Genomic DNA, 14477 nt, shown 5'->3' on the forward strand with positions numbered 1-14477 from the left:
CTATTACTCTTTCTACGATCTGATACTGTTTGTTCAGCTCTGAGGCCAGCTCTTGTTGGCAGTTGAAATATTCCACATCTTCAGGAGAAACCTTCCCTAACCTGGCCAGAAGTCAAACAAGGCAGAGTACATACTAATTAGATCTGGAGAATCCATACTCATCTATCAATGCAAAGTCAAAACAGGAAAGGAAACTTAGTCTTTACTTTCATATGTCCCTTTAGTAATCTTGTACTAATAATTAGGCCAGAGATTTTAAGAAAAACATGTAAGACTTGTAGAAAACACTGAAACCTCAGACTTAAAGGACACACCAGTTGTTCTTGCTGATGTGGCCTGTTTATAAAGAAACCTAAAAATAACTATTTTGTGTGATAAATTCATATGATCTGTGATAAATTCATATATCTTAATAGACAAGGCCAATAAAACTCAGATTATAAGAAAAGATGTCTTTTTTTCATATATGATGGACTTTAGGAGTGATTAAATGTTGACATTTTTAGAAAACCAATTATTTTCAGTTATAAAATAACACCAGCAACTTGAAATTAAATACTACTATAACTTTCAAGGACTTTCAAAATTCTAATAATTGCTTTACAAACTACCCATACCTCAGAGATATATATTTTTTTGACTCAAAGAAAAAAAGTATCTGATTTACTGAAATAGCATATTCTGCACAGTAATAAAACAGGAATTGGAACCCATTTGTCCCTATTCCTAACACTAATTAACCTGATCACATGATACTGAAGCGTGTGTCTCCAGGGAGAACTTACACTTCTTATTTATTATCAGTTTAGGGGTGTGTGTATTGTGGCCCCACGTTTCTCATACAACTTGACATGTTCAAAGCTGTAAGTAAGCTAAAAACCACAAGGTGATCACAGTTTCAGAACATTCCTGTCACATCATTTCTGTAAACTGTAAAACCAAGATTAGTTTTAAGTATACCATATCCCAGAGAGTTCTAGAACACTAAACTTCTGACACCCAGGCTAGGCCAGCACAACCAGAGAAAGTGACAAGGTGCTCAAGGACATGAGCCTGGACTCAGGCTGCGGGCGTCCAGGGCCGCAGAGCGGCTCTGCAGCTCACTGTCAACAAATAGCACTCTGTACAAATCTCACAGGCTTACTGTGAGGACTGACGACAACATCAGGTCTGAAAAACGCCCCATACACTCGATGTTATTATTAAACTCTACAGACTTTCTGGCTATACATAAAAATACATACTATCTTCAGGTCACAGTTTTATAAAAGGTAACCATGGATGCCTCCACGTTCATTCAGTCTGACAGAGGCAAAATTTGATATTCTAGACAGTCATGTTCTCCACCATTTAAAAACTCTCCCTTCCCCCAGGCTGCAAGTGTATTTCTTTTATCTAGGAAAGGTAATGTACCACTGCTTGATTTCATCCTCTTTCTTCTTGAAGTTCTCTAGTTTTTTCAGACCCTTCACTTTCTGTTGCTGTAAGGACTCTTCACTCTCCCATGTGCTGTGGATATATGACCAGCCCTTCCACTTGATGAGGTACTGGACTTCGCCTTCATCCTTTTCAGGGTCAAAGTCGCTGCTAGGGTCTCCATTAGCTTCGACTGCATACACAGTGGTAGAAGCTCCCGTGGCTGCAAAAAGATTCAGTTAAATTTTAAAAAGTCTATGAAACCAGACCCTGAAAAGCTTCCCAAATACACAGTTATCTAAAGAGTCTCTTTTTGGATGAAGTACCAAAATCCTTTATCTTCAAATATGCAGATATTCACAAACAATACAGAACGAACATGCCCAGCAATTTCAAATGTTTTCAAGATGCAAACCCAATTTTTCCCATTTAAACAGTCTAAAATTTGCTGGTGAAATCAAAGAAATCTTTGTGTTCAAACACAATAAATACGGAACAGCAACATTATTTTGTTTTGGTCCCTACTAACTCAGGCTAAATACATAAAACTTGGGCCTTTCTGAGCAGAGAAATCTGCCAGCTTCCAATGGCAGGGAAGTGGCAGCAGGAACCATGTCTAGCCGCAAAGGTGGCAAGAAGCTCCTGAAGCAACGCAAGCAGCAGGTTGAGGAGATGGACAAGCAAGCAGCAGCATTCAAGCAGAAACAAGAGGCGCAGAAGGAACTCAGGGAGCTAAGAGCAGAGGCTGCAGGGAAGGGCCGGGGCCATAGGCGGTTAAGAAAGCCAGAAAAAGGGAAGCTGTTTCTGTGCCTGAAGCAACAGTGACCCTTAAATCCATTCCTCCTTCAAGATTTGCGCTCCCTGCCCTAAGGCTTGTTGCCACCTATAGCAAGAATGAAGCACTGTCTTTGCATACCTCCTTTCTTTCCCAGCCTTGAATCTAAGACCTTTTCAATAGTTTCACTATTATCCTGCTGTTCATCAACTCCTTCTCCAGTCATTTCAATGAGGTCATCTGAGTCAGTCTCAAAGTCATCGTCTTCTTTATAACTGCATGAGGAATAATGCCGAATAAATAAGAAACTATCTTTTCAGATCCAAAATTACCTTACGTAAGATCATTAGGACAACCCTTTTGGCTCCAACATGGTGTTTTGCAGATCAGCCACGATAAAGTGGGCTCAAAGTTCATTTTTTTGTTCCTGCTTAAAGTATTACTGCATGTTCACAGATAGCGGCAGGAAGGCTAACTCATATTTCAAAATAAAAACTGACTAAAGTGATTTTTGTAAGCAAGACACAGAAAACTACAAGGACATTCTTATGTTTTCATTTTTTAACAACATCATTATTATGTATAAACAAGGAAACAACTATGAAAAAAAGAAAATGCATAATGAAAAAAATTGCCTAATGAAAAAACTGGTTCTAAGATTAATGCATCAACCCTGCATTTTGTCTCCCAATAACAAGAATATGAAATTTAAGTCTTCAAGTCACTGAGCATGCTTCCTGGTACTAAAAATATTAAAACATAACCTTCCACCATATATTATATTAACAACAAAGGGTTTGGGAGTTACAAAAGAGAAAAACACAATGCTGGATGCAGTACAGCTAGCTATAGGAGGAAAAAGTGCTAAGCTACACATTAATATATTCAAAGCCTAGTCTTAGCTTTCAAATTATTAACTGGATTCACTTAACAGGTTATTAATAACTTCAGGATTCAGCTTCACCATCTTTAAGTAGACCAAAAGAAAACTATGTACCCTTCTAAAATGAAATTAAATGCCCTCTGACTGGTATAAAGTATGTATGTTTTGTATCTATTCCTTTATTTCATTTTCTATTAATTATTCATACACTATCATAACCTTGATAAGATTATTACATCCATGTAACACTATATAAAGAAACTGAAAGTCGCTCAGTCATATCTGTTTGCGACCCCATGGACTATACAGTCCAGTGAATTCTCCAGGCCAGAACACTGGAGTGGGTAGCCTTTTCCTTCAATAGGGGATGTTCCCAACCCGGGGATGGAACCCAGGTCTTCCGCATTGCAGGCAGATTCTTTACCAGCTGAGCTACAAAGGAAGCCCAACACTATATAAGCTGAAACTCAAAGGAATTTATCTGATTGAAAGTATAATTCAAAAGTAAGACTGCAATCCAAATGTGTTTCCTAAAAAACAGTGCTATACTTTTATTTTTGTTATTTTCTTGGCCAAACCACAGCGTATGTGGGACCTTATTTCCCCAACCAGGGATCGAACCCGCACCCCGTGCATTAGAAGCATGGAGTCTCAACCACTGGACTGCCAGGGAAGTCCCAAAGAATGGTATGAAATGAAGATAATGTCACTACCACACAAGGAAACGTGAATTTGAAGTAGTTCTCTTCATAGGAATGAAGGCTTGATATGATTTATCACTATTATTTCCATTTTCCTATTGGCCAGGACCATTCTTTTTGAAAGAACCTTTCTGAATACAATCTCAAGACACAGGTCATTATTTTCACCTGTCAAATGTCTGATCCTGGACCTATTAAAAGCAAGCTCTAGCCAGTTACACTATGCCCCTTCTTCTCACTAATGAAACCCTTCCGGGACATCACCTACCTCACATTTTTAGCTGCTCTGCGGCGTGTCTGCCTTTTGGGAGCTTCATCATCTTCATCCTCATCATCAGAAGAGTCTTGCTTTTTCCTCTTTCCACGCTGAGTCTTAGGTTGCTTTTTAACACGAGGTTTGGGCACTGTTCTAAAGTGAGAAAAGGAAAAATGGCCAAGTCCTTATTTCATCATTTGGTGTCTACTTCAAATCTATATAACTGTACTGCCCAGAGCAGGGCTTACCATAGAGATTAACCAAGGGAATGTTAAGACATGAATATTCCTAGGTCCTGTTCCATGAGATTCTAGTTCATGAGAAATCTGCTTCACTAGAAACAAAACAGTTCTACTGCTGACACCCTCCAGTCATTTACAGGAGACACCGTCGGCCGCTGTGACTGCAGGTCCCACACCCACGGACTTATCCAACCAGGGATCAAAAACTTATCTGGGGGGAAAAGAAGTCCACAAAGTTCCCAAATGCAAATCTTGAAACTGCTGCCCATTAGCAGCTGTTTACATAAGTATTAACATTGCAGCAGGTATTAAAAGTAATCAACAGATGACTAAAAGTACACGGGAGGAGAGGCCTAGTCTACACGGAATACAACAGCACAGCATTTCATATAAGAAGGGACTTGAGCATCCGTGGATTCTGGCATCTATTTAGCATCCCTGGCGAGGATGAAGGGAGGACCGCACTGGGGGTTCTCAGGCAACGACTCTCCACCGCTCCTCAGGATCGCCTGACACCACAATACACACACGGCCTGTTGCTGAGGGCAGCTCTTTTCTGGGCAGTTTGGAAATATCTACCAAAGTTACTAATGTAACCATTTTACTTCTGGGAATAAGTAAAAGATACAAACAGATATAAACTGATACAGGCACAGTAAACTATTCACTGTGGTATTTGCAATAACAAAAGATTAGGAAAACTGAATAGTCATCAAGTGGGAACTAGTTCAATAACAGAATACTTGTTATTGTTGTTCAGCCACTAAGTTATGTCAGACTTTTCTGCAACCCATGGACTGCACCAGGCTCTCTGTCTTCTAGTATCTCCTGGAGTTTGCTCAAATTCATGCCCCTTAAATTAGTGATGCTATCTAACCATCTCATCCTCTGTCACCCCATTCTCCTTTTGCCTTCAATCTTTCCCAGCATCAGGGTCTGAAAACAGAATACCATGCGACCATAAAAAACAATAGAGGGAGCAGTTTTCCGTGCATTGGTTAAGGAAAGATTTCCAAGAGAGATAATGAAAGAAAAATGCAGGAGAAGATGCATGGAATGTTATCATCTGTATAAAGAAGTAAAGGACAAGAAACAACTACACATTTTTTCTTCCATGTATATAAAAGACACCTTGGAGACTACCTGAGAGACCGTGCCCTGCCACAGACCAGGGGCACAGCTGAGGAGATCGGCCCTCTGCAGGCGGCGCCTCCCCTGCAGCCAAGACTGAGGGCCACAGACTAGGAGCTCTCACAAGGAAATCAAGTACTCCAGCAGCGGCGAAAAGTGAGAGGAGAAAGACAGTGACAGAAACTCACAATCACAGCCATCTCTTTCTCTCATACTTGCCATAACCAACACTCCACAGACAGATGACCAGAGAGTCAATAAAAGATGGGTAAAATCTAGCAGACAGACCTGGAGTGGATTCCAGGGCTGAGAGCTGAAACTCAGATGAAAGGAGACAACACTAATGAATCTCCCTACAGGGGTGGAAGGTGAGGGGGGAGGTACAACATCCTAAGCCATGGACAGACAAATATTTCTGCTGTAAATGGCCAGAGGATAAGTATTTTTTACTTTCTCAGACAAGAGGCAAAGTTGAGGCTACCACATAGGTACTTAAATAACAAGAGAAAATAAATTTCAACAAAGATTTTACGGAAAAATTCAAAATAAATAATAATGATCAAGTGTATTTTTTGTGATACAACATCTACTAATGAGAAGAACAGAATTCTTTTTGAAGTGATGATAGCATTTCACTTAATTAGTGTTCGAATTTAGTGTTCCTTATCATGAAACTACAAATGTTCACCAGAAGCTATACTGAGGGACTTCTCCAGTAGTCCAAGGGGTTGGACTTTGCCTTCCAATGCAGAACCCTGGTCGGGGAGCTAGGATCCCACATGCCTTGTGGTCAAAAAATACCAAAGCATAAAACAGAAGCAATGTTGTAATAAATTCAATAAAGACTTTTAAAATGGTCCACATCACAAAAACTTTTTAAAAACAAGCTATATTGAGTTCACAGGCCACATAAAAATGGGGGGGGGGGGTGGCGCGGGGAGTGGGATTTGGCCCAAAGACAACATTTGCCAACCCCTCCTAACACTGCAAGGAGAAAAATCCTCCTGGGGCCTCGTTGCCTCCTGTCTTCCTCCCCCTATCACCAATACCTTTTGTTGCCATCTGTCTGATCAGAAATTACCAGTTTCTTCCCACTTCCACCTACTTCCATCTCTGGACAGATTCTTTGCTTAAAGATCGTACGAACAGGGTAATAAACAGTCAAGTATGTTTCAATCAGCCAATTAAACGTAGGAAAAATTAGTTCTCCCCAAAAGAATCTGTACGCTGGTCAAATACACAGAGAGATTTTTTTTTAAGAGTGGAAGATGTATTTGTTCCTCAGAACCAGTCCACCTGGAATATGAAACAGCAAGATTCACTCTCTAGCTATGTACCATGCAAACACACAAAATCCACAGCAGCTCAGTCATCTAATTACTTGCTAACGAAGCAGATGAGCAAGAAGTTAATCAGGCATTCAGAATCCAGAGTCACAACACACTGCAGCTTGGCAACTGAGGCCCCCGTGCCAGCACTACACCGTCCTCCTCAACCTAACACAGACTGAGCTCAACCAGAGGCAGGGACGCGCAAGCACGCACGGCACCTTCTGGGGACAGGTCTTCTGGCTTTCACTGTCTGCTCTGGTTCGCTCTCTGCACTGGAGCCTTGTTCCTGTTCATCTTCCGAGAGCTCCCATTTCCGTTTTTCTCTGTGATCAAAAGCAAAGCAAAATTTTTTTTTTCTAAAAGAGTTCCTCGAGATCGTTTCGCTTGAAGAATCTGACAAAACCAATTTCAAGCAGAAGAGCCAAAAAAGGCAGAAAGTGTATATTTTAGATATTATGCTAAAAGATTTGTTTTAGCTTCAAATTTTGGTTGGGTTCCTTCCTGCGATGTGTAATATCTATTCCTATTTTGTATCCGGTATCAAAATAAATGATGAAGCTAAGGCTGTATTTTTTTTTTAACTATTGGTTCTGGAAAAAAAAAAAATGTTGCCAATTCTCTAATACTCTATTTTCATTTACTATTATCATTGATCAGACTGAAGCTATAATATATACTAGATCAGAGGTTTTCAAATTTTAGTATGGATCAGAACTATATAAAGGATTTGCTTAAAGAGTTTTCTGGGCCACAGCCAGTTTTTGATTCAGGAGGTCTAATGTGAGGCCTAAAAATCTGAATGTTACCAAATTCAGATGATGCTGATACTATTGAGAGAGTTCTCTTGAGTACTACACTAGCTATCTTCAGAATGTGTTGATTAAACAATCCCTAAAATTATGTTATTAATGATAAACCTACCACCTACTAATTAACCTGTCCAGCTAATGAAGTAGTTTTAATAATCACTAAATACAGTAGGTGTCCTTTTGCTCATCAAGATAACAGATGGCATGGGAGAGCCATACCCTATAGGTGCCCTGCTATGCCCCAACAGTTTCTGAAGTTTCCTTGAAGACCAAAAAAGAAATCACAGGAACTCAGCTCATTTCCCACCTGCAGGGAAGAAGGAAGGAACACACATAATAGCAACTGGTCGAGAAACATCCAGGGAAACAAAAAACTCAACAGGCAAGAACCTGGTTTAGGATTTCTCTCTAAACAAAACAATTACCATGTGCCTCTGGGTCTCTGTACAGAAAATGAGGTTATGTTAAAGACAACTGCTGTCAAATTGCAAAGTCAAGTCAATATTCTTCATGGGAAAATAACTCAAAGTAATAGTGGAAGAACCTTTCTAAACAGTCCTACACTTGATTCAGTCGAAACATCAGCAAAGAAAATGTTCTCAAGCCTTCCATGAAAAGGCCATAGAGCACTTCCACGTACATTACTCAAGTTCTACTGGCACAAAGGCAGGCAAGTGGAGATACATCTTTGTTAAATACAAAGAATGAATCCTATCAGTCTGCCAGACAGGTAGAGTGTGCTTATGGACAGTGACTGGTAAAATATTAAGGTCTGCTATTATCACCAATACCCATCCCTCCCTCTTTAAAGCAAACCATACTTTGGGCACCCGCCTTATTCTCGTTTCCTAGCGCCTCATACAATAAATGTGTTCTAAAGGATCCAAGGAATAGATGGTGATGGCCAGGAGGAAAAAAGATGTCTCCAGCAGTGGGGAGACTGGCACCTAAGGATCTAGCCTTCCTTGGCCAAGACTAGAACAGTTTATTTACCCCTTAGAAGGAGCTTACAGTCAAACTGGAGAGCAGTGGTTTCACAGGAAACAAGCTTGAAAGAACATGCACGTAAGACCTAATGGAAAGCAGATGAGATGAGAAAGATCTACAATCAAGTGTCATTCGTAATTTCTATAACTCTGCCAGGAACTGAGACTGTTATATCAGAGTAGCTAATGAGGTCTGCTTCAACAATTTTAGAGACTAAAGTGGCAGTAGACACTGAGAGAATGGAGGTTGAGAGTTTTCCAGTTAAACTGCAGATCTGTAGACGTACAGATAACCAAGAGGACTTCAAATCTTCAAATATGAGAAGGTACAAAAATTTAGCCAAGCAACTGGTCCAAAGTACTCTTCCCACACAGAGGGAAAATCAAGCCCAGTGGGAACAAGCTGTTTGGTGTATGTCAAACCCACATTTCTGCTATTCTCAACAGAACCTACTGAAGACCATTCCAGGAGGAGCTGAACAGTTAAGAGGCTTAAAAGGTTGAAAGGAGTTTTATACATATGTATCTGAAATTGGTGGATTATTTCAAATTTCATTTTAATTTTCAAGAATGGTGGGGGAGGGGGCAAGTTAGGACCAGCAATACTGTTAATTCTGTCTAAGTGGTGAAGTGAAAAGGGCAATCAATTACTAACACATTACTGCCCCAACCCTGGCTCTCCAACAGGTGAAACCAACATCCACCCCTAGAGTTTGCTGGCTTCTCAAATAATGTAGACTGTAGGAGGAAGACTCCCTGACTAAGCCGTATTATAAGCTGGGCTACAAAGAGAAGTCTCAAATATAGGATCATGATTGAAATATTTTCCATGTTAAAGGAGACTTGAATTGCCAGATCCAGTTCTAAGAAGCCACCAGTGGGATTCCCTAAATGGGACTCAATAGAACTTTGGCCAAAATTTTGGGAACTGGGGGAAAAAAATACCAAGATTTGACCACTGAGGCCTCAAGGCCATATAGATAGATAGGAAAAAGTCAGAATGCAAGTTAACTAGGTATGGTTTTCTTTCTTTACTGGGAAAAAGTGGATTCCTTTTTTCTTTACTGGGAAAAATCAAATCTAAACAACTATAAAGAAGGGAATGAACAAAAGCCATTTTAAAATAAAATAGGCCTAAAATTTGGCCAAGAGCCACTGAGGCTTCCTAATTAACTGTCTTTAAGAGCTCAAAGAAGGGAACTCCTTTCTCCTCCACTTTAGAAGGCAGATAAGGAAAACAGAGAATTAACTGCTTTAACATCACTGATTTTCAGTCGATTTTCCCAAAGAGGATGGTGTTCAGAAGCAAGTCTCAATGAAGAGGATAAGTCTGTTCTAACAAGGACTCTCTTCTGCTGTGTCACAGGACTGTGACAGACTTCCACTTTACTGCACTGGAAAGGAAGAAATAACTATAATCTCAACTATCATCTCAGGAGAATAACTTCAAATGATTACAGATAAAATCATTTTTTAAATTCCCGGTGGAAAAGAGGGTTCTGGAACCACTGTTCAGTGGAGCTGAACACTACTGGGACTGCAATGAGTCAGCAGAAGTCCTACCCAACATTTCACAAATTAGGACAGCATGAATAGGGACTGCCTTACCTACCTCCTGCAAAACCTCTATGCAGGTCAAGAAGCAAGTTAGAACTGGACATGGAACAACGGACTGGTTCAAATTTGGGAAAGGAGTGTGTTGGTTATATGTTGTCACCCTGCTTATCTAACTTCTATGCAGAGAACATCATGAGAAATCCAGACCAGATTAATCACAAGCTGGAATCAAGACTGTGGGGAGAAATATCAACAACCTCAGATATGCAGATGATACCACTCTAATGGCAGAAAGCAAAAAGGAACTAAAGAGCTTCTTAATGAAGGTAAAATAGAGTGAAAAAGCTGGCTTAAAACTCAACATTCAACACTGAGCATCCACTCCCAACACTTCATGGCAAATAGATGGGAAAAAGGTGGAAGCAGCGACAGATTTTTTTTTTCTTGGGCTCCAAAATCACTGTGGACAGTGACTGCAGCCGTGAAATTAAAAGATGCTTGCTCTCTGGAAGAAAAGCTATGACAAACCTAGACAGTATTAAAAAGCAGAGACATCTCTCTGACAACAAAGGTCCACAGAGTCAAAGCTATGGTTTTTCCAGTAATCATGTACGGATGTGAGAGTTGGACCATAAAGAATTGCCAATTAATTAAAAGAATGTTTTCCTCCTCTAAGCTTTTAAAATGCTAATCACATGACTCCAGCAGAGTTAGTCCCTTCTAAGACTGTAGTCCTTAAAGTGTCAATGTCACAAAAGCAAATAAAGTCTGTGAAAGTGCTCCAGACTAATGAAAGCTGACATCTAATACAATATTTAACCTGAGACTGGATTCTGTACTGTGGGTAGAAAAATATTATAAATGACATTGTTGAGTTGAATGACCAAATTGGAATCCAAATTAGACAACGGTATTGTACCAATGTTAAATCTATTTACCTTAAAATTGTATTTTGCTTACGAAAGAGAATATCCTTATTCTTAGAAAACACACACTTAGTATTTAGGGGTTAAAGACCATGCTGTATGAATCTTAGTCTGAAATGGCTCAGAAAAAATATTACCTTGTGTGTATACATAAATATATATAAAGAGAACTCTCACAATGATAAAGCAAATGGGGCAAAAACGGTACACAGTGGTGAATCTCAGTATACAGGATTCCTTGTACTGCTCTTACCCTTAAAATTTTTCAACTCTTTGAAATTAATCCCCCCAAAAAAGTTTAAAAAATGGTTCCTTTTAAAAACTTTAAAATCTGTGAGACAATCTGCAGTGTTTTGGAAAAACACTGCCCCGTGCTAATATTTCACAATGTCCACTCCTCTGAGCGCGTCTCGCTCAGTTCTGAAGCCCATGTGCCCACACACTAGGTTGTCGCCCTTGCTGAGACCACAGAGGGCCCGGCAGTGCCGCCTCTCGTGACCTGAGTCTCAGCACCTGCAGGACCTCCCCTAATCTATGTTACTAACTAAACTGACTCGGGAGAAGAGCTCTCCACAAACCCCAGTGCCCTCCAGCTGCCCAGAGGAGGGCATGGCAGGAGGCCAGCCCAGGGCCCAACCAAACAGGCATGAGGAGAACCTCCGCTTACGTAAGTTCCTAAGGAAGAGCCCAGAAGTAGACAAGCAGCCTCACAGAAAACACCCCCTCTCCCTCTCCCCGACAAGAAGTGGAAAGGTTCTACTCGGGCAAAGAACAGTCACAAGGGCCTCTGAGAGCTGCCTACTTTGGAGAGCTCTCAGGATTGAAAGGAGAGGGAAAAGCAAATACAGAAATCAGTCAAAATAGCAAGTCTGATGTATTACACAGGGGCTGAAAGCTGGAGGGATTCTCACACCCAAATAAAGCTACATAAATGAGGTGTTCAGGGACTTCCCCTAGTGGTTCAATGGTCAAGACTCTGCGCTCCCACTCCAGTGATGAAAGGTTCAATCCCTGGTCAGGGAACTAAGATCCCACATGCACAGTGGCCAAAAAAAATTAGGAGTTCAGGTTTTCAAGTACAGAACATTTAGATTCCCACCAATGGACCAGCAGAATGTAGCCAGACGGTGGAGGAAAACACACATGCATGGACTTCCCAAAAAGCCTCTGAAGCCTTTAGCCTGGGAAACTGAGATCTCCTAAGCAGGCCCTGGGATGGGGACAGAGCCTTCTGAGCTGCCACGAAGCAGGGGCTTGCCTACAGTCATCATTTCTGCAACTCTAATGAAATATTTAAAGCACAAATGGAAATTGCATGCCCTCTGGGCAGTGCAAAATTAAACACTATGACTTTTCTGACCATAGTTTCTAATAACTGTGTTAAGTTACCAGAATAAGTATTACCCTATTTTAGAGATGGGGAAATTTAAAGACTCACATTACTGTGCCTCTGGCCAAATACTTAAGAATTACGCTGTGCTTAGTCACTCAATCATGTCTGACTCTTTGCGACCCAATGGACTGTATAGCCCACCAGGCTCCTCTGTCCATGTAATTCTCCAGGCCAAAATACTGGAATGGGTTGCCATGCCCTCCTCCAGGGGATCTTCCCAACCCAGGGCTCAAACCCAGGTCTCCCGCATTGCAGATGGATTCTGGATTCTTTACTGTCTGAGCCACCAGGGAAGCCCATGAATACTGGAGCAGGTAGCCTATCCCTTGTCCAAGGGATCTTCCTGATCCAGGAACTGAACTGGGGTCTTCTGCACTGCAGGCGGATTCTTTACCAGCTGAGTTTCTAGGGAAGCCCAAGTTAAGGATTACAATACTTTAAAACAGAGAAGATATAACTGAGACTCTCAACAAGAGCCAAGGACAGCCGTTTACCATGAGAAACCCCTGAATTTGTGTGCAGGGTTTTGAGTATTTTTCTGAGAAGACAAGCTGTAGAATTCAGTTTGTCAAAGGGGTTCATACATTCCACCCCATAAAGATTTAATTATTTCTCAAAAAAAGTCAATTTTTTTTTTACCATAAGTAGAGTTTTTAAAGTTTTACAATAACAAATATATAATCCATACCATAAAGGAATTTCACATTAACCTCGTGAATTAAAATTTTCTTGCTTATGAACTGCCAACAGTAAAACTACACTGACACAATAAGGTATTTCATATTAAAATGGGTGTCCAATCAGTATAATTTTATCACACCTACACAGAGAACAAATCAACAGGAAAAACAGCCAGTCTACATGTGTTCCTTGCTTAACTGGAACAGAACACCAAATGCCTGTATGTTTGGGATTTGTGCACATTTTTAAGAAAAAAAAAATAATGGGGCTGATAGAGCAAATCAGATGGAATAGCTGTGGTGTGCCCTGAAAAGCAGCCCAATGTTCAAATGCCACTGCTGCTGCAGCAGACTCAGACAGACAGGAAGCCAAGACAGCAGAGACAGAAGCGGGCTCTGGGGCCCAGGGCGCACTGCAGACACAAGGCAGGCGGGCCCAGAGACAGCCGCACGCTCCGACTCCCCAGGCAGGACCACCCCAGGGGAGACTTACTGTTTTTTCAGCTGCCTCTGGCCTCTTCTCTTTGGGCTCCCACTCTCAGACCCGCTACTTGCCTTCAGGGTGTGAGGGGGGGAAAAGATCACAGACTTTAGTTCACAGTTCTCAGGGACAACACGAACCCCGGTTCCACAATCTACTCAATGCAACATTACTCAATATGAGCTTTCAGGCAGAAAGACACCTAAGCCTCTGTTTGGTGGTGTTCACTCTTTCATTTTTAAAATTAATTTGTCTCTTACTGCTGAGTTACCTGTAACGCCAAGAAGTATTTGTTTCAGCTGGACTTCTAAGAGAACATAGTCTAATAAAATTTTGTCATGAAGGAAACATCCTGTATCTGCAGTGGCCCACTGAGCAGCCAGCAGTCACACGTGGCTGAGCCCCTGAAATGTGGCTGGTGTCACTTAGGAATGGACTTTTCATTTTACCTAATTTTACCTAATACACATTTTAAAAGACCCATGTCTAATGGCGACCACACTGGGTGCTGATATAGAATGTCTGGCACAAAAATGCCACACAACATTAAGTGTGCCTTTTTCATTTCAGACTCAATAAAGCGCTTGTTCAGTCACGAGCCAGCAGTACTCTGCTGACAGCAGCAGAGCAAGCGATTACAGTCACGGACATCTGAACAACTCTTTTCCCCACGTGTTAAAACAAATCGGCAAGATACTCCCATTTCTGTTGGTCCTGTGACCTATCAACAATATGTTAATTTATATACAAAAGGGAAAAGGTTATATACACCATGTGCTTGGCTGTAACAAACATGGAAAAAGAAAGCTAACTAAGGTTAACCAGCTGAGAGGTCACTCAAAATAAAACACCACAAATGCTGTGCGTGTGTTATGGTCAATCACATTTTTAAAGCATACTTACTGCCCCA

The 14477-nt window shown here is 41.0% G+C and overlaps 1 protein-coding gene across 5 annotated transcripts in view; it reads right to left on the bottom strand.

The window, feature by feature from the left end:
* CHD2 (chromodomain helicase DNA binding protein 2) overlaps positions 1–14477 on the bottom strand; it is a 113654-nt gene that overhangs the window by 75252 nt on the left and 23925 nt on the right. For 3 of the 5 annotated variants that reach the window (XM_027522053.1, XM_027522052.1, XM_027522056.1), the window contains 6 exons: positions 13580–13641; positions 6954–7058; positions 4044–4184; positions 2333–2466; positions 1414–1639; positions 1–101 (listed from right to left, as the gene is read on the bottom strand). In XM_027522053.1, coding sequence (XP_027377854.1) covers positions 1–101; positions 1414–1639; positions 2333–2466; positions 4044–4184; positions 6954–7058; positions 13580–13641 — 769 coding nt within the window. The remainder of the gene's footprint in view (positions 102–1413; positions 1640–2332; positions 2467–4043; positions 4185–6953; positions 7059–13579; positions 13642–14477) is intronic. The other 2 variants (XM_027522055.1, XM_027522054.1) reach the window with 1 other exon arrangement.

Source organism: Bos indicus x Bos taurus, chromosome 21 (genome assembly GCF_003369695.1).
Source record: "Bos indicus x Bos taurus breed Angus x Brahman F1 hybrid chromosome 21, Bos_hybrid_MaternalHap_v2.0, whole genome shotgun sequence".
Taxonomy (NCBI): Eukaryota; Metazoa; Chordata; class Mammalia; order Artiodactyla; family Bovidae; genus Bos; species Bos indicus x Bos taurus.